This window comes from Lithobates pipiens, unplaced genomic scaffold (genome assembly GCF_037356315.1).
Source record: "Lithobates pipiens isolate NorthernLeopardFrog02 unplaced genomic scaffold, aLitPip1_a1.2 Scaffold_18, whole genome shotgun sequence".
In the NCBI taxonomy this organism is placed as follows: Eukaryota; Metazoa; Chordata; class Amphibia; order Anura; family Ranidae; genus Lithobates; species Lithobates pipiens.
The window spans coordinates 303,432,389-303,459,078 of record NW_027507758.1 but is presented as its reverse complement, the minus strand read 5'-3'; the positions used below and the strand labels follow the sequence as shown (position 1 = coordinate 303,459,078).

At 41.2% G+C, this 26,690-nt stretch overlaps 1 protein-coding gene across 2 annotated transcripts in view; it reads left to right on the top strand.

Annotated features, from left to right (window-relative positions):
* The first annotated feature begins 10,203 nt into the window (after nucleotides 1–10,203).
* The window catches only part of GRIK2 (glutamate ionotropic receptor kainate type subunit 2), a 984,426-nt gene continuing 967,939 nt past the window's right edge, over nucleotides 10,204–26,690 (top strand). The window contains exons 1-2 of one of the 2 annotated variants that reach the window (XM_077487190.1): nucleotides 10,204–10,309; nucleotides 24,003–24,465. In XM_077487190.1, coding sequence (XP_077343316.1) covers nucleotides 24,336–24,465 — 130 coding nt within the window. In that variant the 5' untranslated portion in view covers nucleotides 10,204–10,309; nucleotides 24,003–24,335. Of the gene's footprint in view, nucleotides 10,310–23,611; nucleotides 24,466–26,690 lie in introns of those variants that run through there. The other variant, XM_077487191.1, reaches the window with a different exon arrangement.

The following is a 26,690-nucleotide window of genomic DNA, read 5'->3' as shown; positions in this document are numbered from 1 at the left end:
GCCCCCATAGCAAGCTGTTTGCAGTGGAGGCACTTAACAGGAGAGATGAGCCAGGAGCACCAAAGAGGGACCTGAGAAGAGGAGGATCAGGGCCGCTCTGTGAAAAAACACTGCATAGAGCAGGTATGACATGTTTGTTATTTTTAAAGAAAAAAATTAGACTAGTAAGTCCTTGAGATCTGAGATCTAGTGAGTCCTTTCCTGGGGGCATACAGAAACAGAAACACTAAGGCTGCCCATACATGGCTCAGATTTTTAATTCAGCCAGTGGGCTTAATGAAAAAAATCTGAACTGATTCTCCCATCCATATTATCGGAATGGATGAAGGAATCCTTCCCTTGGTGCTATTGTACTCTGACTGGGTCAGAATACACAGATCAGCACATGTAGCCATTGGCTTCATGCACTGATCGAGCAGCTAAAATACAATAGGGCAGTTGAACAGACGTCGAATGACAGATTGACTTCTGTTCAAATGCAGTGGCCACATATGGATTAAAATTTGGCTGGTCCCTGCTGAACTTGCCAAATTTTGATCCATGTATGGCCAGCTTTAAATTGATTCTTTTTATATACACACATGTAAAGCTTATTGTGGTATTATTGCAGAATATTATATTGCTGAGATATATACTATTGTGTTTTCTTGTTCACCTGTAAATGTAAGCAATGTGCATCAAATAAATTGTTCATCTGAATCCACTGATACACTTAGAAGTGTTCCTTCTTTTTTGCTTTTTCAATATATATTCTCCTTTGAGGATTAATGGTCAGCTGCACTTTTGGCAATGGATCTCCAGGCTTCCTCAGTTTGTAAGAGGTATTGAACTTTGAATTGTGTATCTTATTTAGCCTAAGATAGTTCAGTAATTGTTCTTTATTTTGTTTTAATACCATAAGTAAGCAAATGAGTTTTGGAGATTGAAAGCCTGAGGCACTGGAGGAGTAATATGTTTTGGGTAAAATAGCACATTAAATAAACAGCATAGTCAATATTTGCACAGTCAATATTAGTCAGCCAACATCAGCAAATTAAAAATAATATTATGTACCTTGAGACCAGTTACATATTCAGTAATATTGGGAAAAAAGGAAAAAAGTTCAAATATAGGCAATAATAAAGTAAAACGAACCAAAGCTGAATACAATTCCCTTACGTTTTTTGTTTTTTTTCTAAATTACAGTTATCTGGTCCCCAGTAAATTTCATTAGAACTAGAACTGTCAAGAGACAGATAACTGTAACACAAAGGTACTGTAGCAACTGTACAATAAAGAAGAGGTTAAGGTATGTATTGTAACTGTTTATTAAAGATTTGTAATAATAAAAAAAAAAACGTCACCTGGAAAACTCTTGAAAAAGACAACTTATATTGTCCCAGAAATAGCCTTTACAATGCTGACTATTTGGGAATCATTAAACTGCCAAACCTTTATGGGGCTCCATAAGCTTTTGAATGATGATCTTATAATGTGCCTTGACATGACCATGGCTATAACTGACCATTACACTTCAGAATTCATGGAATGGTCCAACAACAAGAACAATAAAAAAAGAAAATTCTGATTGAAAGCAATAGATGATTAGTTTAAAAGTCATGTAAGAGTAACCACAAAACAGCCAAGTGAAAATTGTGCACTTATTCCATACATTTGTTTTGTTAATGACTAAAGTAAACATACCTTCTTAGAACATTATTTTCCTAAGAATTTTCTTTCAAAACCCATCTATGGACAGCTTAAAGTGGAGTTCCACCAATGTCTGTGTTTATTAAAAGTCAGCAGCTACAAAAAGTGTATCTGCTGATTTTTAATAAACACACATTCACCTCCTCTCCGCATTCACCTCCTCTCCGCAGCACCGGCATTGCAAATGTGGGCACTTGGCTGTGATAGCTTGTGGCTGCGCCAGTCGAGCTGCTCATTTTGAATGGTCAGGCAATGTTCTGGGACCTGTGACATGTCCCAGAAGATTGCAGGTAGTGAGGTAGAAAGGACAACTTCTGCTAGGCGCCACAGCGCCATGGGCGGAAGTGGCAGCTGGATACTTTTCTAAACTAGGTACCCGCCCCCCCCCCCCTCCACCCAAAAAAAAAAATAACATGCCAAATGTGGCATTTCAGGGGGTCAGGAGTGCTTAAAGCGGAAGTTCCATTTGTGGTGGAACTACGCTTTAAGTCCAGGCAAGGGCCTGGTTATTTATAAATGGCCGCAAATTAAACTTTAGATGCATTTGTAAGTTAGAAGTGTTAGCAGCCTAGGAAGAAGTGCTCTGCAAGATGAGAATAATTGTCATCTGAATGAGCCTTTAAAGTAGAACTTTCCTTTTAGCTAGTGATCAGAAATCCTGCCCAGATGAAATTAGTTGTGATTTCAGTAAATCCCATTTGAACTTTAGCAAACCCAAACTTTGATGGTAATCCCATCAAACTGATTTTTTAAAGGTGAATAGATTGTGCAATTGCACTTTTTTTACTCAGAGCTTAGTGAATGTGATAAAGTTCTGCTGATTTCCACTATTCAATCATCTACAAGCAAAAATGCGTTTGTCTTTTTCTGTACCTTATTGAGTATCATTTACAAAGTGAAGCTTAACTACATTCACTCATTCTCTCTGGAGAAAATGAGTTCAACTGAACTTGAAATGTGCACAGCCTATTTGCCTTTAGCAAATCAACCCCTATATCAGCGAATCTTGTTAGCAAATTCTGGCCATTTTTAGGTCTATTAGGCAAGCTATTAATAAATAAATAGATAAAATATTATAGGAAGCACTGGGCACTGCCAGGAAGGATATGTACCAATGCTAACAAAAAAGTTCCACACAGCAGGGAGGGGGTCATTTTCACATGACTTTGAAGATGACTAGAAATGTTTTAAAACTGTATGTTGTGTTACATAACAATGTAATTTTCATCAACAGTCTCCCTTGCAGGGTACTTTGGCAGTGCATATTTGGCTGTAGAATGTATTTTTATTTTTCTTTTACAATTAACTTGGATTACATACAGAAGTCCTGCCCTATTCATTTCAATTTTTGCCATTTTAAAGCTTGTTCCAGATGGTTTTATACAGGGAGAATAGACCTAACTGGTGTATGAATAACTTTTTTACTATGGGGATAGGGATATGTGAGTGTGAAAGTGCGGAATAGAATGTGAGTTGGTTTGGAAGACATGGTTTTTGCATTTGTTCTTTTAAACAATGCAAAGTCATGCTGCACTTTAAGCCCCCCAAACTAAGCAAAACGGCCTTATCAAAAAATAATATTCCCCAAAGAAACTGAAATACAAGTCCCCTGCAACAAAAGCCCATTTTTTCAAAGGGAAAACCTTGCAAAGTAGTAGTAGTTTACTATAGACAGGACAGCAGCTAAAAGTGACTGCTACCCTCAAATCTACAACAAACTAAAGTTAAAACGCAAGAGCCACTAGTAACTAGACCAGAAACAACCTGGCAATCAAATGTGCTTCTGCACAGATAGATAAATAGAAAGATAACATTCCTAGTAAGGACTTTTGCTTTATTGAAGTTATTGTGATCATGGGGGGGGGGGGGGGGGAATTAAAATGTCACCATTGTCATTTACAGAACTAAAGCACAGTTTTCTAACCGACACTAACATCTCCTTATGCTGTCTGTCAGCTCCACCTATCCTCAATCTACTGCGGCTTCAATATATTTAAAATATGGCTGCTATGAGATCCACCCCAAGGCTGGGACAAGGCATGGGCAGGAGCTATGGCTGCTCTAGTCCCTGTGGAATCCTGAGAACTGGGGGAAGTGCCACAAGAAAATGGGGAGGGGGGGTTTTGAGAGGGGAAATGTAGGTAATGGTGGAGGGTATGATTTGTTCTGGGGGGATTTTTGCTAGTAGAAATGATTAGGGGCTATTTCTGGTTGGAGGGTAGATGGGAAAAATTTGTGCTAGGAGGGGGATTTGAAGTGGGGGTGTACCAGGAGAGGAAATCTGAGGGGTAGCAGATATATGCTAGGAGGAGTGATTGTTTTTTTTTTTTGGGGGGGGGTCAATGTGTGCAGGGGGGTTTGCAGACAGAGAGGATTTGAACTAGGGGGGGGGGGGGGGTAATGGGAAGGGCAAAGATTTGTGCTGGAAAGGGTGATTTTAGCAGGTGGGTGGATTTGCCCTGAGAGGAGAGGAATTTATGCTTGAGGCTTTTGGGGGGTAAGTATGCAGATCAATGCTTTATTTTTTTATGGGGGATTTGCTGACATCTAATGTTCCTACATCTTGGGGGGGGGGCGCAGTTTGGCAGTTTCACCCTTGGCTCTAGATGCAAAGTATTTTGGCTTAAACTAGGGGTGTCCAAACTTTTTTCAAAGAGGGCCAGATTTGTTGAAGTGAACATGCATGAGGGCCGACCATTTTACCTGACATTCTTTGAACCATTAAAATTTGGTGTGCGTTCGCCCAAGCACTAATACACTGCCCAACAAGAATTCTCTTGCCTTTGTGCTGTGTGTGGTGAAGAGATGAGCTTGGGCATGTATATCTTTAGTGGCACCAACAAATTTCTGAGCACTGCTTAGGACTAAGTATGAGCTTGGCGTGTTAGTTGGATATACCATATTTAACATATAACACGCAGGGGCACCTTCACGTTAACCGCATACTGATCAGCCACCGCAGTTGTACTGCGGCAGCATGGCTCGGTTGTGCGAATCACCGTTATGCTACGTCGGTAGCATAAACGGCCACTAGGGCCGAGCCGATGCGAGTTCCCGGGGGTCTCGATCGCCGCTGGGCTCCTGCGATCGCTCGAGGCACACGGAGAACTGGCAGCTGTGTGTGTGAACACACAGTTTCCAGTTCTCTGAGCAGGGAGCTGACAGATCATCTGTCAATACAGAGTATGGACAGCGATCTGTTGGTTTCCCTGCACAATCCCACCCCCCCTTCAGTTAGAACACAAAATAGGACACGTAGTAAACTCTCCCCTGCCCCTTAGTGTTAACCCCTTTACTGCCAGTGACATTTTTACAGTAATCAATTTTAATCGTACTGATCTCTGTATTAATGTCAATGGTTCCAAAAATGTGTCAAAATTGTCCGTGTCCGCCATAATATCACAGTCACGATAAAAATCACTGATCGCCGCCATTACTAGTAAGAAAAAAAATATTAATGAAAATGCCATAAATCTATCCTCTATTTTGTAGAAGCTACGTTTTTTTTCAAAATTGTTGCTCTTTTTTTGTTTATAGCGCAAAAAATAAAAACCGCAGAGGTGATCAAATGCAACTAAAAGAAAGCTCTATTCGTGGGAAAAAAAGGACATCAATTTTGTTTGGGAGCCACGTCGCACAACCGTGCAATTGTCAGTTAAAGCGACCCAGTGCCGAATTGTAAAAAAGTGGTCTGCACTTTGGCCAGCCAAATGGTCAGGGGCTTAAGTGGTTAAGAGGGAAGTTTCAGGAATTTTTTTTAATTTTAAATAAAGAACTGTGAAGCAAAATAAGAGTCAGTGCCCATTAATGAAGCCTAATCAGTGCCTATCTGCAGCCTCTCCATTGCCATGAATGCAGCCTCTCCATTGCCATGAATGCAGCCTCTCCATTGCCATGAATGCAGCCTCTCCATTGCCATGAATGCAGCCTCTCCTTTGCCATGAATGCATCCTCACCATTGCCATGAATGCAGACTCATATGTGCCATGAATTCAGCCTTACCACTGCAATTAATGCAGCCTCTGAATGCAGCCTCACCGCTGCCATCAGTGCAGCCAGATCGATACCCATCTGCACCCTCAGAGGGGACAGGGAGGGGGGGTGGGACAAGCTCCAACAGATTACATAGAAAATAATCTCCTGTTTACATGGCAGATTATTTAATACAAAGTACCGCCTCCTATGATAGAGAGAACAGTCGCCTAATGGCAGCCCAGGAGATGGGACTTCCTATTACAGACGCCACCAACTAAACATTCTCCTGTATGTAATCTGATGGCACTTGTCCCACCCCCACCCCCTCCAAGGCAGTGCCGATAAATACAGTATTATACAGTATTTTGTGACCCCTGGCAGATAAGCAGATGGTAGGTGAGCCTGGAGGGAGCCCAACCCTTCTTAAAGGCACATGGGGTACACTAGACACCCAGCACATAGCACCTGCAGAAGCAAAGGTGTCCAGTGTGTCCCCTCACCATTATTACAACAGTACAAATAAATGTCCACTACCCCCACCTATAACTGGCCTTTGCAGCAAGAGCACATGGAAATTCCCAGCTCAACTTACCAACCAGCCTGCAACCAACCAAATTAACCTGTCTAACAGTATGCATTAATAACAGGGGTTTATTTTGCACATATTTGCAAATACATGGCACTTCGGTATTATCTGTATTCTTAATTCAAAAATTTGAGAGCCTCCATAGTAGAAACACATGCGTTATAATGGATAGGTGGAGTGCAGGTGAGCCTGGAGGGAGCCCATCCCTCCATGAAGGCACAGGGGCACACTGGACACCCAGTACATGGCACAATGGTAGCAAAGGTGTCTAGTGCATCCCCTAACCATTATTCCAACAGTATAAATGAGTGGCCATTGCCCCCTACCTATAACTGGTCTTTGCAGCATGGAGCACATGGAAGGGCAACGCGTGTCAAACAAACCCATAGAAAATTCCCAATTCAATTTACTTAAGAACCAGCAACCAACCAAATTATCCTGTCGAACTGTATGCACACATTTGCAAATACATGGGTAAGCTACAGAGCCATATCACGGCATCCCAGTATTATCTGCAGTCCTAACTCCAAATTTTAACAGTCTCCATAGTAGAAGCACATGCATTATACACCTATAACTGGCCTTTGCAGCAAGGAACACATGGAAGGGCGAAGCATGTCAAACAAAACCAAAGAAAATTCCCAGCTCAACTTAAAGCGGAGGTCCACCCTAAAATGGACCTCCGCTCATCGGAATCCTCCCCCCCTCCGGCGCCACAATCGGCACCTTTCAGGGGGGAGGGGGGTGCAGTTACCTGGATAATCCAGGTAACTGCACCCACTTCCGGGCTAGCTCTCTGCGGAAAGGGGCGTACGTTACGCCCCTTTCCGCAAGCGCCCGCCCCCCTTCAGCAAGTGCCCCGCTGCCTGCTGGGAAACACACAGCTCCCAGAGGCAGCGGGGACCGTCCGGATTGCGCCGCGCGGCTCGCGAATGCGCAGTAGGGAACCGGGAAATGAAGCCGAAAGGCTCCATTTCCTGATTCCCACACCCAAGATGGCGGCGGCACGAGCGAGCGATCGGCTTCGGGTGCCGACATCGCGGGCGCGCTGGACAGGTAAGTGTCACTATTTAAAAGTCAGCAGCTGCAGTATTTGTAGCTGCTGGCTTTTAAAAAAAAAAAAAAAAAACGCGGAGTCCCGGTGGACTCCCGCTTTAACGACCAGCCTGCAATCAACCGAGTTATCCTGTCTAACAGTATGCATTAAAATACATGCGTAAGCTGCAGAGCCTTCTCTCCCCTGCAGCCTTGGCTCACTGACAAAAAGGAGTCTGAGCTGTGGGATCATGTGACCAGATCTGCCTAAAAATAGGTAAGTATACAGATCTTTTTTTGCACAATTTAAGCAGTATACATAGCAGTAGGGGGGAGATAACACTTTTAAGCATCGTTAATGTTAGCAGGAATCCTACTTGAAACCTTGCAAAGTGCAGCTTCCTATGTAACGTGAACAGTCTATTTGCCTTTAGTAGATCAATCCCTATGTTTTCCCTGATTATAGTGTTGGGAGAATGGTTCAGGCTGAACAAAAGTTCGGCCTAACTTCGCCTGTTCGAATGTTCTCAGAAAAAATTGTCAAAAACCTGTCTACTGTTTTTATATATTTTTTACACTTTTTCTGGTAAATGGGTAGGGGTACAATGTGCCCCATACTCATTCACATGGGCGGGGGTGGAATCTGGGGGCCCCCTTGTTAAGGGGGCTTCCAGGTTCCAATAAGCTCACTACCCACAGACCACCACAACCACAGCCCAGGGTTGTGGGGAAGAGGGGTCCCCAAAGCACCCACCCCCCATGTTGAGGGCATGTGGCCTGGTCTGGTTCAGGAGGGGGAGACTTGCTCACCTCCCCTTTTCCTGGCCTGCCAGGCTGTGTGCTCGGATAAGGGTCTGGTATGGGGACCTCATGGCATTTTTTTTTTTTAAATAGCCAGTTGCCAGCAATTGCAACTGTGAGTCAATTTAAATGGTATTTGACTTGTTAAGGGGGGCTTCCAGGTTCCAATAAGCTTGCTGCCCACAGACCACCACAACCGCAGCCCAGGGTTGTGGAGAAGAGTGGTCCCCAAAGCACCCACCCCCCATGTTGAGGGCATGTGGCCTGGTCTGGTTCAGGAGGGGAAGACTTGCTCACCCCCCCCCCCCCCCCCTTTTCCTGGCCTGCCAGGCTGTGTGCGCGGATAAGGGTCTGGTATGGGGAATCCATGGCGTTTTTTTTTTTTTTTTTTTTAAATAGCCAGGTGCCAGCAATTGCAACTGTGAGTCAATTTAAATGGGATTTGACTTGTTAAGGGGGGCTTCCAGGTTCCAATAAGCTTGCTGCCCACAGACCACCACAACCGCAGCCCAGGGTTGTGGGGAAGAGGGGTCCCCAAAGCACCCACCCCCTCATGTTGAGGGCATGTGGCCTGGTCTGGTTCAGGAGGGGGAGGCTTGCTCACCCTCCCCTTTTCCTGGCCTGCCAGGCTGTGTGCTCGGATAAGGGTCTGGTATGGATTTTGGGGGGGCATGCTATTTTTTTAAAACATTTTGGCTTACAATCCATACCAGACCCAAAGGACCTGCTATGGACTGGGGGGAGGGGGACCCCATGCCATTTTTTTCTTTATTTTTTTAAAATAGGCAGGTGCCAGAAATTGCAACCATGAGTCAATTTAAATGGGATTTGACTCGTTAATTTTCTTTAGAAATTTATTTTTTGCTGCAGCAGGTTCTATGCATGCTACAGATGTGCCACTTTACAAGCAGGCTAAGGGGACTCCCTAGGCACTATATTTAAAGGAGTTTTTCTTTTTATTGTTTCAGTTTAAGCATCAATAAAATCACTGCTCGTTTGAAAATGATTGTTTAAAAAAAAATGTATTGATACATGTCCCCCAGGGCAGCACCCAGGCCTCCATACCCTTTTTATGGCCAATTACTTGCATCTAAGCCTTTAAAATTAGGATTTCTTTTACATGGTCTGCTCCCAAAGACTTCAATGGAGTTCCAGGTTGGGGGCCAAAATTTCCCCCTGTTTTGGAGTGAGGCTGTGAACTGAACAGGGGGGTGTTCGGCCCATCACTACCATATTAGCATGTCTGATTGATACATTCTAATATTAAATATAGATCCACCAAGCAGCATCTTTTGAATTTCCTAACATACAATTCAAGAATGTTTTCAGTGTTTCCACACTTGAGTATTTCATGCATAGTACACTACATCACAAATATGAGAACACTGATTACATCTTCAATGCCTGAGTGCACTCTTAGAAATTCCTCTGGAAGGATCCTGGGATTTTTTTTTTTTTTTTTTTTTTACTTAGATGCACATTTTATTCCCTGGAAACTTGCTCCATTTACTCTCAGTGCGTCTTACCAGCATTCTGGAGATAACACACAGCGATAATTATAATGAGCTCTGTTTATCCTTTGCATCTTGAAAAAAAAAAAAAAAAAAAACTTATGTTAGCTAAATTAAAAGCTGTGCCATCTTGCTGGATTTGTAAAGCAAATTTAAAATCATGAATAGCATATAGCATCTTTTCTTTGTTAGTGATGCAACAGTAAAAGCGATCAACTAGTGATTTTCTCATTGCACTGGAAGCTGCATCTCAGGTGTAGTGCCATATATTACCCTTTACATAAAAGCAATAGGAATAGGCTTGTAAGTCATTAAGTCAACTTTCTCTGCTTTATACAAGGTGAATGTACATTGCATATTCAGAGTCTGCTCTATATCAGAGAATATTTACAGATGGGGAGCCTACTCTTTGTACAAACCTTGATGCTGTACATTAAACTGCATCCTGGTGTATGTGATCAGAGGGGTTTGTGTTTGATGCATATACCGTAGCGTGCTCGTGTAATAGAGGAAGAAAGTAGAGAGCAATGCTGGGCATCGTTCGCACTAACAGTGGGAGTGTCTCTGTCATTCAGCTCTTAGGACTATTTCTGTTCCAGCGTTACTGCCATAGCTGAGGTCTAAGCCAAGCCAAGCTGTCCCACCCTCCCCAGCCAGCGATCGCTTTTCATCAAGCAGCCAGCTTGCCCGGGGCTGACCTCGCCTTGACAAGGTAAGAGTTCTCACCCATGATCCTTGTACATTGGCACCCGACCCGATCATTGAGCCAGCTGTGGAACTACCGACACCCTAGACTAGGGGGAGTCGCCGGGCTTGTCCACTAGACTCCTCCCTTCCCTCTTTCATTTGCCTTGGCATGCCATTACTACCTGTCACTACACAGGTGACTCCTTCCTCGGAGGCTTCTTAATGCTGTCATAAACAATCTCGTACAGTTTGTTAAGTGTGCATTTCATCCATGGCATCCACTAGTCGTGCCATCATCTGTAAAATGTTTCAGATCCGAGGACAATTCATTTTCCAAGATTGCCCATGCAGCGATGTCAATTAGTAGGACCGAGCGTTAGATAGTATCATGCTTGTTTTTCTAATACTCATTATTGGAAAGGGATCAATGGCCATAGTGCAGTTTCCAATAGCAACCCAGATCTGTTCATATGTCAGGCTTATATAAAATGTGATTGGCTACTTCAAGTTATTGTACTCTTGGCGGATCAATAGTTAGATAATATCATGCTTGTTTTTATAATAATCATTATTGGAAAGGGATCAATGGCCATAGTGCAGTTTCCAGTAGCAAGCAAGATCTATTCATGTATCAGCTTTATATAAAATGTGATCAGCTACTGCAGGTCACATTTTGGATGGATAATATCATGCTTGTTTTTTGTTTTGTTTTTTATTATTATTCGTTACTGGAAAGGGAGCAATGGCCATAGTGCAGTTTCCAATAGCAACCAAGATCTATTCATGCATCAGCTTTATATAAAATGTGATCAGCTACTGCAAGTCATTGTACTATTGTAATATCAATAGTTAGATAATATCATGCTTGTTTTTTTCCCATTAATTGTTATTGGAAAGGGAGCAATGGCCATAGAGCAGTTTTCAATAGCAACCAAGATCTATTCAAGTACCAGCTGTTTATAAAATGTGATTAGCTACTGCAGGTTATTGTACTATTGTAATATCAATAATTAGATAATACCATGCTTGTTTTTTTAATTAATCATTATTGGGAAGGGAGCAATGGCCATAGTGCAGTTTCCAATAGCAACCAATATCTATTCATGTATCAGCTTTATATAAAATGTGATCAGCCACTGCAGGCCATTGTACTATTGTATAATATAATATAACTATAATATCAATACAGGCATACCCCACTTTTAAGTACATAATGGGGTTTATTTACTAAAGCTGGAAAATGCAAAATCAGGCTCACTTCTGCATAGAAACCAATGAGCTTCTAACCCCAGCTTGTTCAATTAAGCTTTGGTAATAAAACCTGGAAGCTCATTGGTTTCTATGTAGAAGTGAGCCTGATTTTACACTTTCCGGCTTTAGTAAATAAACCCCATTGTGTACTTAAAAGTGGGGTATGCCTGTATTAGATAATATCATGCTTGTTTTTTTAATTAATCATTACTGGGAACCAGGGAGCAATGGCAATAGAGCAGTTTCCAATAGCCACCAGGATCTATTCATATGCCAGCTTAAAATATAATTGGCTACTTCAGGTTGTTGTACTATTGTAGGATCACTAGTTAGATAATATCATGCTTGTTTTTTTCTATTAATTATTATTGGGAAGGGAGCAATGGTTATAGTGCAGTTTCCAATAGCAACCAAGATCTATTCATATGTCAACCTTATATAAAATGTGATTGGCTACTTCAGGTTATTGTACCTTGTACAGCCATGCACATTATCATATTGCTTTGGCTGTTTTTTTGTTATTATAATTGTCAGTGCGTATGACAGTGAGGACGTGTAAACTACAATACCCATGACAACACATTCTCTTATAACTGCTCTGCCCATAGTAAACCCAACTTTGGTTGTCCTAATCTGCACTACTTGAAGATACCCTTATTACTCATTGATCTGCCTTCTGAATGAGCTCTTTGAATCATAAGCATTGCATATGTAGCATTGCATATATTCCAGAAGTGCTTTAGTAACATGATGTCCTTATGACACAATACAATCATCTGCAGCTTTGCAGCAAATCTATGCATGTTTGAGAAGGCAGGTAATTCTTATTTCTTTAGAAAACAGAAAAGATAGAGAGATCTGGGATTGACTAGAACAGTAAATCTGTCCTAAGAAAGGATCTTTGATTGGATAAAACTCCAGATTTGATTGCAGGGAAACATTAATTACCATTTTAAGCTGGCATTAATCATCAACCTGGTAGGGGCAGATCATAAATCAGAAATACAGTGAGCTAATAGGAAGCATGGGAAATCCCAGACTCTGTGTATTTAGTAGACAGGATATAGGGCCTTTGTCCATCTGATAAATCAGAAGAGATAATAGTTGATTAGTTAAATCGGCACCTACATTAAGTCAAGTGATATGGAGATAGCTGGGTGATGTGTGTATGCCTGACCATCCGTTAATAATGGCTGCTCTTCACAAATAGTATATTATGCTTTCATCAAAGCTTGTAGTATTTGATCAGCAGTTCTCATGCTTAATGAACAGAATCTGAAAACGGTAGCCCTTTTATAGGTAGTGCATTCACTGAAGCGTCAGAGTCCCTCATTTACACAGAACGTGATATGTTAACATACATTGTTACTCTTCATTATCTGCCATACCCAATGTTGATTACTGCAACATCAGATCTCTTCAATTTTGACACTCAGGAATCAGGAAAAATCAGTACAGTAATTAGATAAAGAACAGAGCAAATGATGGAAACTTAATGAGATTCAGTGGTAAAAAAAAAAAAAATACCTTGAAATGCATTCATAAACACAAGCACAACAATGCTGAACACTGACAAATGTTGTGTTCCTGGGGTTTTAAGATTTGCGCTTGGTTCAGGTGTTTGCAATGCTGAGTCAGGTAATGATTTGTCTTCATTATGAAGTACTGTATTATATCTTATACAAAGAATGGAGGAGGGAGTACAGTCTTAATATAATACATAATATATATATATATATATATATATATATATAATATATTATACAGTACATAGAATAAAAATCTATTCATTGCAAGGGTTATATAAATAAGACTATACAGAGGGACATGCAGGAGGCAGAAATTGCTACTAAATGCATTAATAAGAAATCAATCCCCAAGTATAATAGTTTTTTTTTTTTAAATCTATTATTTTAACTATTTAAGCTACTGCTTTGGCCTCAAAGCAAATATGTACTTTGCTAAGACTAGGCAAAGCAATGGCCATACATGCTGTTGTCATCATTGCAATGTTTCCCTATATCAATCACCTGCTAGTGCCCCTAAAAATTATTTGCAAGGACCATCTGTCTGAAAGTTGATACCTTCACATGCTTTTCCCAAGGACCATCTTTCTGAAAGTTGATACTTTCACATGCTTTCCCCAAGGACCATCTTTCTGAAAGTTGATACTTTCACATGCTTTCCCCAAGGACCATCTTTCTGAAAGTTGATACTTTCACATGCTTTCCCCAAGGACCATCTTTCTGAAAGTTGATACCTTCACATGCTTTCCCCAAGGACCATTTTTCTGAAAGTTGATACCTTCACATGCTTTCCCCAAGGACCATCTTTCTGAAAGTTGATACCTTCACATGCTTTCCCCAAGGACCATCTTTCTGAAAGTTGTTACCTTCACATTCTTTCACCAAGGACCATCTTTCTGAAAGTTGATACCTTCACATGCTTTCCCCAAGGACCATCTTTCTGAAAAATGATACCTTCACATGCTTTCCCCAAGGACCATCTTTCTGAAAATTGATACCTTCACATTCTTTCCCCAAGGACCATCTTTCTGAAAGTTGATACCTTCGCATGCTTTCCCCAACACTTACATGACAGTGCTGAGGCCTATCAACTGGTTACAGGCATACCCCACTTTTAAGTACACAATGGGGTTTATTTACTAAAGCTGGAAAGTGCAAAATCAGGTTCGCTTCTGCATAGAAACCAATGAGCTTCCAGGTTTTATTACCAAAGCTTAATTGAACAAGCTGGGGTTAGAAGCTCATTAGATTTTAAGCAGAAGCGAGCCTGATTTTGCACTTTCCAGCTTTAGTAAATAATAGCCATTGTGTACTTAAAAGTGAGGTATGCTTGTAATTAGGAACCTATGTGCACACATGTACCCTGTGCCCAGAAAGGTTGTTTCTTCTGTTGCAGATGGGGGAGGGATGGAACCTAGGGAAGATAACTGCAGACACCTTATGGTACTTGCTATGCCTTTTTATCTATGTGGCCTGCATAGAGCACATGATCACTTTGAAGCAAAATAATAACAACCGTTTTTATTTTTTTTCTACTGACCTAAAGCTTAAACACAAGGAACACAAGGAACATATGAATAGTTGGCTACCAAGAGCTTTATTGGTGTTTCACATGACTTGAGACTGCACAAAAACATTTGCATTGAGTCAGGCCAGGCCAGACAAATACTGCTGCTCTCATGCAGATATATAATAATAAACACTGCAACATTAACCCAGTAATATGCTCTTTTTTACATTTAAATTACCTCTTTCTTTAAACATAGGGGGTTATTTACGAAAGGCCAATCCACTTTGCACTCCAAGTGCAAACTACAAGTGCACTTGGAAGTGCAGTCACTGTAAATCTGAGGGGTAGATCTGAAATGAGGGGAAGCTCTGCTGATTTTATCATCCAATCATGTGCAAGCTAAAATGCTGTTTTTTTATTTTCCTTGCATGTCCACCTAGGATTTACAGCGACTGCACTTCCAAGTGCATATTCAGTGCAAAGTGGATTTGCCTTTTGTAAATAACCCCCATAGTATAATTCACCTTTGAAGATCATTACTCTTACCAGCCTAAAAAAAAATCTGGTAATGGGATTTTAGGCTTATCCAATAAACCTTAGTTATGTATGCACACATTGCAATAATATATAGCATCCATTTATATTTGTGTTAATTGTAATGAGATTGAGAATAGAGAAGAGTATAAATTCGTATTGGTTTTGTGTATCACTGCAGTGTTCATTGCTGCGTGCCTTCTTCGAAAGTGCAATTTATCATTTTATTGCTGGTAAGGTCTCCAGTACTTGCCATTTATTGCTGGGAAAAAAAAAATATACCAGTTTAACCTTATATCAGCATGAGAAGCAAGGTCTTTAATAATCCACAAAGGACATCTGAAAAATAACATCAGCACATAAATAAAGCCACAAACCTTTGATTTCATAATTAAGTGTAACCTATATGCAGCTGAAGCATTTTCAGACACGCAAGAACTTGGCTACTATGTAGACATTTAAAAGAATGATACAAACTTCAAAACATTGGATTCTGACATTAACAGGCTTGGACAAAAAATGCAACCAAATAGTCTGTTTATTGATTTTACAGCGATCTCAAGTAGTTTCCCTGAGCTCAGATATTTAAATACATAGGCCCCTCTCTAAGCACATCAGCAACACTCACTCTCAAAACATATTTCACATTTGGAAGCCAAGGTAATAAAAGATACCTTCTCACAATATAGCATATCAATTCTGAGATAAGCTTGCTGCAATGCAAAGGAAAACACATTTTTTTGCTATTCTCAAAGCAGCGCCTTCAGTTCTGTGGTGTAATAAATCAACCTAACGCACGTCAGTACATGTCAGATAAGTTCCAGGCTGGTGTTCAGTGGGTTTTGTTGAGGTAAACATATGGTGCAAAGTGTCCTTTTTCAATTGTTTCGGTGCGAGGTTCAGGATCTAAGCGTATTGCTGCAGGCCTACACACACACACAAACACACACACAAAAAAAGAGTGCTGGTATCAGTGTAGTTTTAGCAACGATCTAATATATGTAGCAATGGGGTTTGGATCTGGACCCTAGGGGTGCGGAAGATCTAGTAGTGGAGGTGATTGGGTCCACAGATATAACCTGCAATCATGACTCATAAGCCAGATGATTTACTAGTACGTTGCTCTCCAAGGTGCTGAAACGACGCACACCATTACAGCACTACTAATACCCGTCAAATCATATGCTACAATTGTACTGTCCTTGGTGCTGAAATGGCACATGCAATAACTATAGTCTTATGTATCTTATCGGTACCACTCGGATACAAATGAAACTATTCTCTGTGATGCTGAAACATGCTAAAAAAACAGTAGGCCTATTTTCCTCACCAGTATTACACAGAGTCCTATTATGTTCTAGCACCGTACACTTGGTGCTGAAATGAATAAATACCTACTGCCCCATGTCCTTTATTCGTATATGCCAAGTCATGTTACTCTCCCTGATGCTAAAACGTGATACATAATAGCAGCAATTTCATTTTTCTCATCAGTGCTACAAGGATCAAATTATGTCCTAACACCATACTCTGTCCATAACCCCATCAGTACTACAAGCAGCCAAATCATGCTACTTATCTTGGTGCCCAAATAGGACAACACAGTAATAACAGTCCCATATTTGTCATCAGTGCTACAAGGAGGCAAATTAGGTCTTAGCGCCATACTCTGTCCATAACCGCATCAGTACTACAAGCAGCCAAATGATGCTACTTATCTTGGTGCCCAAACAGGACAATACAGTTATAACAGTCCCATATGTGTCATCAGTGCTACAAGGAGTCAAATTATGTCTTAACACCATACTCTGTCAATAACCTAATCAGTACTACAAGCAGCTAAATCATGTTACTTCCCTTGGTGCTGAAATAAGACAACATAGTAACAGTAGTCCCATATGTGTCATAAGTATTACAAGAAGTCACATTATGTCCTAGCACTATACACTGTCCATAAATCCATCAGTACTACAAGCAGCCAAATCATGTTACTTCCCTTGGTGCTGAAAAAGGACAACACAGTAACAACAGTCCTATATGTGTTATCAGTAATACAAGGGGTCAAATTATGTCCTAGTGCCATACTCTGTCCTTAACACCATCAGTAATACAAACAGCCAAATCTTGTTACTTCCCTTGGTCCTGAAATTAGACAACACAGCAACAACAGTCCCATATTTGTCATAAGTACTACAAGGAGTCACATCATGTCCTAGCACCATACTCTGTCCATAACCCCATTAGTACTACAAGCAGCCAAATCATGTTACTTCCCTTGTTACTAAAACAGGACAACACAGTAACAACAGTCCTACAAGGAGTCACATTATGTCCTAGCACCATACTCTGCTCATAACCCCATCAGTACTACAAGTGGTCAAATCATGTTAACTCCATTGGTGCTGAAACAGGGAAACACAGCAACAAGAGTCCCATATGTGCCATCAGTACTACAAGGAGTCACATTATGTGCTAGCACTGTGCTGTCCCAGGTGCTGACCTGTTCTATGTATCCCATTAATACTGCAAGAAGCCAACAATGCTACCTTCCTTAGTACTGAATAATAGTACACAATAACAGCAGGGACATTATTCCTCATGCAGGTCAAATCAAATACTAATGGTGCCAGTACTGCAAGAGTTAAATCAATTACTAGTGTGGCACTCCCCTTGGTTTCTATGCAGAAGTGAGCGTGATTTTGCACTTTCTAGCTTTAGTAAATAAACCCCATTGTGTACTTAAAAGTGGGGTATGCCTGTAATCATCAAGGTATTAAACCAGGCATTATTGTGGTTCTGATCTTAGTCCATTAACATCCTACTCAATAGCTTCTGCCTCATATTCCTCACCAGCAGTACAAGACGTTTAAACCAGGCATGATTATGGCACAATCCTTTGGTGCTGAAACATCCCAATCAATAACTGCTGCCCCATATCCTTCTTCAATAATACAGCACATCATTGTCAATATGGTCAGCCACAATCTGTCTCTTAAATGACCAGCCAATGTGTACTTCTACAATATGGCTAGATAACCAGATTTTAGACCAGCTGCCTTTCAAGTGGAATATGCATTGTCCTCTGGGGGATACTGTGACAAGCTTTATTATAAGATGTTTTCCGACGATGCATGCACTCCCGTGTAGGCACTGCTGGAATACTAAATTGAAGTGGCTATATTTAGGCAAAACTGAGAGCCCGAAAACATAGGGGATAATATTCTACTTGCATTTGATCTCCATGACAGTAATATTGCTCTGCTGGTGTTTACTACACGTGCCTGGTGCTGGTAATCAACAAGAGCTCTGCACCTACTTTTTAAACATGGGATTTCTTCTAAACCCTGGCTAGGCTCTTAACACATCTTTAAAGCCAGTCATCCTATGTTAGCATCTAGGGGTAAATAACAGAGCTTAGCATTTTTAATTTGAAAGTATCTGTTGTGTGTTTAAAGAAAAAAAGATCTATGCATGTATATACAAACTGAAGGAGTCGCTAGCTCCTTGATTTTTGTATAAGCTATTCTCATAGAGAGTCTGCTCCAGCCACAGCATATCACACAATTGCCTTCCAGATATCAGCCCCAGCCATTTGTGATACTTACTTTGACACTGCATTTATGCCTCCATTTGGAAGGGCAATGATGCTGAATAATTTCAGAATGGGCTATTGATATCGACAAACTATTTGTCTTCAGTAAATATATTCTGATTCATTTTGGAAACCTATAGAGCAATCCATATTTCACAAAACACAGACTTTTTTTTTTTCTGAAAATATCATTTTATTTGGAGGGGGGAGTGCATTCGAAATTCCATAATATAAAATGATCATCACTTCTATGATTGGATGGAGTAACCTTTTCCACTATCAGTATTGTTATGTGACATGCTGTGGGAGGCATTTCAAAGTTAAATCCCACTTTCCCATCCCCATCAGTCGCTCTTTACTAAGAGGAAGGGCAATTTGCACACATAATAAAGGCAATTGCTGCATTAGCTGTGTTCCAAATGTTAATCCCCATGTCAGTTCTTTTTTTTTTCATAAGGTATAAAGGGGGTTATTTACTAAAGGAAAATCCACTTTGTACTGCAAGTGCATTTGAAAGTAAAGTCGCTGTAGATCCGAGGTGGGCATGCGAGAAAAATAAAAAAAACAGCATTTTAGCTTGCATGTGATTGGATGATAAAATCAGCAGAGCTTCCCCTCATTTCAGATCTACCCCTTAGATTTAGAGCAACTGCACTTCCAAGTGCATTTTCAGTGCAAAGTGGATTTGCCTTTCATAAATAACCCCCAAAGTGTAGGTGTAACACATGCCAGTGAGTTAAAGCAGCCTTTTCAACCAGAGTGCCCAGGCACTCTGGAGTGCCCTGATGTATCTTCAGGGGTGCCTTGGCAAATGCCCAAAAATTGCCCCACAATTGTATACAAGCCAGCAGAGGGATGAAACCTGCCTTTTAGTTACAGAAAGCCACAAGTTTTCCACTGTGCACTAAAATGACCTTCTAGCCATTGGTGTCCTAACAATGACCCTACCCTGCCTTCTATGTCAGCGCTTGAGTCACATTAGCTGAGTGATGGAGAAAAACTGAGGCAGAAAAGAAACATTAGAAAAGTGTATTGGATTTGGAAGAATAAATCACCTCTAAGTTTGGGTGCCCGGCGTGTGTGGCTGTTGATGTACTAGAATCATTTTTTTGCATTTTAGAATGGGGGTGCCTTGAGACTGTCCATAATTTTAGAGGTTCCTTGAGATTTCCATAATTTTAGAGGGTGCCTTAAGATTGTCCAGAATTTTAGAGGCTGCCTTGAGATTGTCCATCATTTTAGAGGGTGCCTTGAGATTGTCCATAATTTTAGAGGGTACTTTCAGATTGTCTATAAATTTAGAGTGTGCCTTAAGCCTGTCCATAATTTTAGAAAGTGCCCTGAGATTGTTCATAATTTAAAAGGGTGCCTTGAGACTATCCATAATTGTATAGGGTGCATTGAGACTGTCCATAATTTTAGAGGGTGCCTTGAGACCGTTCATAATTTTAGAGGGTGCCTTGAGACTGTCCATCATTTTAGAGGGTGCCTTGAGATTGTCCATCATTTTAGAGGGTGCTTTCAGATTGTCTATAAATTTAGAGGGTGCCTTAAGCCTGTCCATAATTTTAGAGGGTGCCTTTAGACTGTCCATAATTTTAGAAGGTGCCCTGAGATCGTTCATAATTTAAAAGGATGCCTTGAGACTATCCATAATTATAGAGGGTACATTTAGACTGTCCAGAATTTTAGAGGCTGCCTTGAGATTGTCCATCATTTTAGAGGGTGCCTTAAGATTGTCCATAATTTTAGAGGGTACTTTCAGATTGTCTATAAATTTAGAGTGTGCCTTAAGCCTGTCCATAATTTTAGAGGGTGCCTTTAGACTGTTCATAATTTTAGAAAGTGCCCTGAGATTGTTCATAATTTAAAAGGGTGCCTTGAGACTATCCATAATTGTATAGGGTGCATTGAGACTGTCCATAATTTTAGAGGGTGCCTTGAGACTGTCCATCATTTTAGAGGGTGCCTTGAGACCGTTCATAATTTTAGAGGGTGCCTTGAGACTGTCCATCATTTTAGAGGGTGCCTTGAGATTGTCCATCATTTTAGAGGGTGCTTTCAGATTGTCTATAAATTTAGAGGGTGCCTTAAGCCTGTCCATAATTTTAGAGGGTGCCTTTAGACTGTCCATAATTTTAGAAGGTGCCCTGAGATCGTTCATAATTTAAAAGGATGCCTTGAGACTATCCATAATTATAGAGGGTGCATTTAGACTGTACATAATTTTAGAGGGTGCTTTGAGACTGTCCATCATTTTAGAGGGTGCTTTGAGACTGTACCTAATTTTAGAGGGTGCCTTGAGACTGTCCATCATTTTAGAGGGTGCCTTGAGATTGTCCATAATTTTAGAGGGTGCCTTCAGATTGTCCATAATTTTATAGGGTGCCTTCAGATTGTCTATAAATTTAGAGGGTGCCTTAAGCCTGTCTGTAATTTTAGAGGGTGCCTTGAGACTGTCCATAATTTTAAAATGTGCCTTCAGACTCTCCATCATTTTAGAGGGTGCCTTGAGGTTGTCCATAATTTTAAAGGGTGCCTTGAGTCTGTCCATAATTTTAAAGGGTGCCTTGGGATTTGTTCATAATTTTAGAGGGTACCTTGAGACTGTCCATACGTTTAGAGGGTGTCTTGAGGTTGTCTATAATTTTAGAGGGTGCCTTCAAATTGTCTATAAATTTAGAGGGTGCCTTGAAATTGTTCATAATTTTAAAGGGTGCCTTGAGACTGTCTATACGTTTAGAGGGTGTCTTGAGATTGTCCATAATTTTAGAGGATGCCTTGAGATAGTCCATAATTTGAGAGGGTGCATTGAAATTTTCTATAATTTTAAAGGGTTGCCTTGACTGAAAAAAGGTTGAGAAACACTGGGTTAAAGTTTAGATCGCTTGCAAAATGCTACTCCTTTTCTGCTGATGCCATGCACTCTGGGCTTAAAAAAACTCCAGTTCACTTGTCAGAAAAAAAACGCTCATATAGAATTTTTTTTTTGTACAAAGTTTCAATTCGTTTTTAGTTTTTTTTCTGCTAGTAAGCTCCAATCAGAAACGCAAACCAGAAGGGGTTTTTTTCCTGCCTCTAAATGTTCAGCTCCAAAATATGCCTGTAATCATCTTAATGTGCATGGACACATAGGGGTCGATTTACTAAAGGCAAATGGACTGTGCACTTTTGAGGCTGGGTTCACACCTATGCGAATTGGATGCAATGCATAGTAGTCCATTATGCTTTACCTATGCAGGGAATCAAAGAGGAATTAAAACCATCAGGGTTTACTTCCTCTTTAAGTCCAGTGTGCATGGAACCTGAAGTGTACTATTTGCCTTTAGTAAATCAACCCCATACAGGGCCGTTTTAAGGCAGGGCAATAGGGACAGCTGCCCTGGGCCCTGCCATTGTTGTGGGGCCCAAAGCAGCTGCTTCATACTTGCCAACTATCCTGGTTTAGATTCCCTTGTCCCTTGAGGTTTTAGTCCTGTGCTGTGTCCCAATATTTCAGTGTGAAGTGCTGCTACTAATGCTGCCCAGCTCTGCCCTATTGTTATGTGCAGATGACGCACCTGCAGACACTGTATTTACATGTAAATTACCGGCATTCATACGTAAATAGAGGCGGCCAGCGGCTTTGATATGTATATCATGCCCCCGTGAGGTCATATCCACAGTAATCTCTAGCAACCAATCAACAAGCAGAAATCGTGCTGTAACCTCTAGCAACTTACAAATTAGCTGTAGTGTGTTCTGTAACCTCTAGCAACCAGTCAGTGAGCGGTAATGATACACTGTAACCAGGGCCGTCTTTAATATCGATTGGGCCCTGGGCAAACATTTTCTTGCCCCCCCCCCCCAGGCAATTTCACTCTCCACCTGCTCTGAGACAAACAATAAATAGCAGCTGGACTTAAAATCAGTTTACTGTATCAGATGTGGCAGCAATTTTGATTGGTTGCCAGCAGTTACAGCATATCATTAGTGCTTACTGACTAGTTGCTAGAGGTTACACCACACATTGCGGCTCACTGATTAGTTTCTAGAGGTTACAGCACATCTCCTCACTGCAGGGGAGCATGATACACATATGAACGTCGCCTTTATTTACATATCAATGCCACCGACCGCAGCTATTTACTTAGTATTGCAGCTGCTATTTACACATGAATGTCGGTTATTTACAAAAAAAAACAGAGGGTCTGCATGTGAGTCATCTGTACACATCAACAGGGCAGAGCTGGGCAGCATTAGTACCAGCACTTCACACTGAGATATCGGGACACAGCACAGGACTAAAACTTCAAGGGACAGGGGAATTTAAACCTGGATAGTTGGCAAGTATAAGGCAGCTGTTTTGGGCCCCACAACAATGACAGGGCCCAGGGCAGCTGCTCCTTTTACCCTGCCTAAAGACGCCCCTGACTGTAACCTCTGGCAACCAATCGCAATAGCTGGCTGATCTGATTCAGTAAACTGATTTTGAGTCTAGCTGCTATTTATTGTATGTCTCATAGCAGGTGGAGAGTGAAACTGCATGGAGGGGGGGGGGGGGGGGAAGAAAAGTTTTGCCTAGGGTCCAATCAGTATTAAGGATGGCCCTGACCCCCATAGGTGGGGTTGATTTACTAAAGGCGCACTTCAGGTTCCATGCACACTGGATTTAAACCCTCAAACGTTCTGCTCCACACTGAGAGGCTTCTACAGGCAGAACACAAAACTCCTGTAGAAGCAGCGTTTTTTTTTTTTTTTTAAGCCAGTGTGTATGGAAATGATGCCAGAAGCGTTTCGCGTGTAGTAACATAGCCCTTCTTCCAGGAAAGAGTTAAAGCCAGCGATAAGTTGGAAACCTTGGAACCCACACATCTCAAAGTTCCAGCCTCATCATCAGCAGCAGCAGCAGCAGCAGCAGCCACAGTCACCGAGCGATCAGCACGTATTGATCTTCCATATAGGGGGCTGATCGCAAGCAGCCCCCGTAGTTGTCGGGCACGACTGAAAGGCATGCAGCACGGGGGGAAATCAGATCCGTAGCTGAACGCTGGCTGGCTGGCAGCTTTAAAAAAAAAGAAGAAGAGAGAGAAGCGATGTCAATTTCTCTCACTTAATCTTGGCTGCACGTCAGAAGCTGTGCAGCAGTGCAGCAGAAAGGGAGAGCAGCAAAGCACTTTTCCCATCACTAAATCGCTCCTACACACACACTTCGCCCCTCTGCTACTATAGCTCAGCGATTTTATTCTCTCTCTCTCTCTTCCGAGCTGGATTATCTATTGATTGCCTTTCCCTCCCTCCCTCCCTCTTCTTCCATCCCTTCCAGGCTCACCGGGATGGACATAGGCGTTTGGATTTCTCAAGGATTCTCCCCCCTCTGACTAACATGGATGTCCCACCATTCCTTGCAGTTGAAGGTTGCTCCTTGGCGCAGTGAATGAAGAACATGCAGGGATTGCTAATGGGTTTGGGAAGCGGATCCCTCCTCGCTGTTGTCTATGTGTGACCATGCCGTGATCGTTGTCTGAGGGCCATCACCCAAGTCTGTGTCTCCTTTCTCATTCTTCTACCTTTTTCTTTTTTTGGAGGAAAACCTCAACGCTCTATATAGAGAAGGTGGAGGGGGAAACAATACAAAGAAATAAAAAATAAAACGCGGATGTACGCTGGAACCATGAAGAATATTTGCCTTTTTCTAACTCATCCGTTCTTCAGGTGCCACCTAACACTGGCCGCTTGCTTGTTTTGGATTGGCTATACTCAAGGGACAACACACGTTTTGCGATTCGGTAAGAGATTTGCTTTTTTTTTTTTTTTACTTTGCCATGCCAAGGATGCTTCATGTCTAAGGTGGGCTTATTGTGTGCAGGTCCCTGTGATAGGGAAATAACACACACACACACACACACATACACACACACACACTCTCCTACATCTACTGTGCCTGCAGAAATGGATTATTGTCACTGCAGTCCATTGGATGGAACAGCAGTGTGATAATGATGGATATATAATAGGAATGTGTCATTGTAGCTTTAGCACCATTCATTTAAGATGTGTGTCTATTGTAGCATGTTAGTCATCCCCTTTCCTGTGTTTTTTTTTTTTTTTTTTTTTACAAGCAACTGTGTATTGAATGTCTGAAGGAGGGGAGTTACTAGTCAGCATTCACATAAAAATGTCAACAATAGTATTTCTTTCAAAGCCCATGCAAGCGTTTTTTTTTTTCTTTTCCCAGTATTTTGTTTATTTGGACTAGATTACATCAACAGCCTTTTATTTTGTTTTAATAATCTCTTCTAATAAGTAGTCATAGGTGCAATTTACTAAGTCATAGGCGCAATTTACTAATAAGTAGTCATAGGCACAATTTACTAAGTCATAGGCGCAATTTACTAATAAGTAGTCATAGGCACAATTTACTAAGTCATAGGCGCAATTTACTAATAAGTAGTCATAGGCGCAATTTACTAAGCGATATGTACTTATCAAGACTTGTGGGGATGAGAAATGTCACAACCTTATAGTTGGAGAAAGAGGCACCATGCTTGATCCTATACTTCTTGCCCATAGCGAGCTGTGTTACTCATCCTTGAGAAACAATTGTGTGTTAAAGTGCGTCTACCTTTGGCATTCTCAGTTAAGGGTTAAACCTTCAATCCTGCCAGCCAATCCATTTTTCTTTAAAAGTCGGAGAAAACTTTATCCAAGTAGAACTAGGCAGAGCTATGCCATCAAACAGGTGCTGATGAAAAAAAAAAAAAAAAAAAAGAAGAGCACTTATGGGAAGGGCATCTTGTTAAAGCCAACGCTTAGCTTCCTTTTCAATGGTACAAGCTGGTTCTAGTTTAGGGTTGCCACCTCATCCTCTTAAACCCAAACACATATTGATTACATGGGTTCTGTGGCTGATTACAGTGGTAATTAAATTCACTTGGTGCCTTATCTTCATTAAGTTAGCCTCAGAACCTAATTCATATATTTTGGGGTTTAAAAGGATGAGGTGGCAACCCTAATCTAGTTATTCCTGAAATGTAGACCCATCCGGTCCATATGATGAAAAAATAAGTTCTTTTTGGGGGGTAAGGTTGAGTGTGTATAGTGCTTCATTGTTCATGGTCACTTAATGATGGTTAAGTGGCACCTATAATAAATGATTGAGGTCTTGCAGAACACATTGATCGGCTAATGTTTTGTGTTTATAGTGGCCTTCTACTTTGCCTTCATCTGCTTATAAGGTGATGCTTGAGGCACGTTGCTCATAGAAACTGTCTCTACGAAGACTGGTTTCTTTGGAAGCACAGACACATGTCTGTATAGCCCTGCATGAATGGCTCTGCACAGTATGAACAGAACCAGTGTATCACAATAGAAGCAATGCACTGGTTAAATATGTTTTTTTGTAATGATGGCGTGACACAATGTCACTCATCCATTAAAGCAATCACTTGCTAGCTACAGCATATGTGTCTACTCCTTCAACTTCCAACTACAGCTGTTTAACTGATTGGGAAATGTGGGGAAAAAAAGCCATTGTCTCCTATAAATCATATATAACATAAGTAATCATGCTGTCAAGTAACATAGCAATATGGAGTAATGTTACTTGTACATCAGCTCCTCATTGTCACTCGTCATTACTGGAAGCCACCTTATAGAGCACCATCCATGGATATGTCTGAAGAGTGTGCGGCTGACTTGTATACAGTGCCTGGGCTACAACGTGAATAGGAGTGATGGTGATGATGATGATGACCCTTGCCTACCACCACACTGGGGAATGTTTAATACTCTGCAAGCACTGGGCGTTTTACAGAATATTTCCCTTTGCCATCGCCTCGTTATTTGACCGTGACAGCTGGCTTGAGGATGTAACTCAGTCTTCATAGTAACATGTTTTCCCACATCAGTTCCTTTTCCAGAGACAATGGAGCATTCTTTCCATTCTTTCGTCCAGCTTTTTATACAACATTAGACAATATTAATAACAATAGTACGAGCAATCCTCATGTTC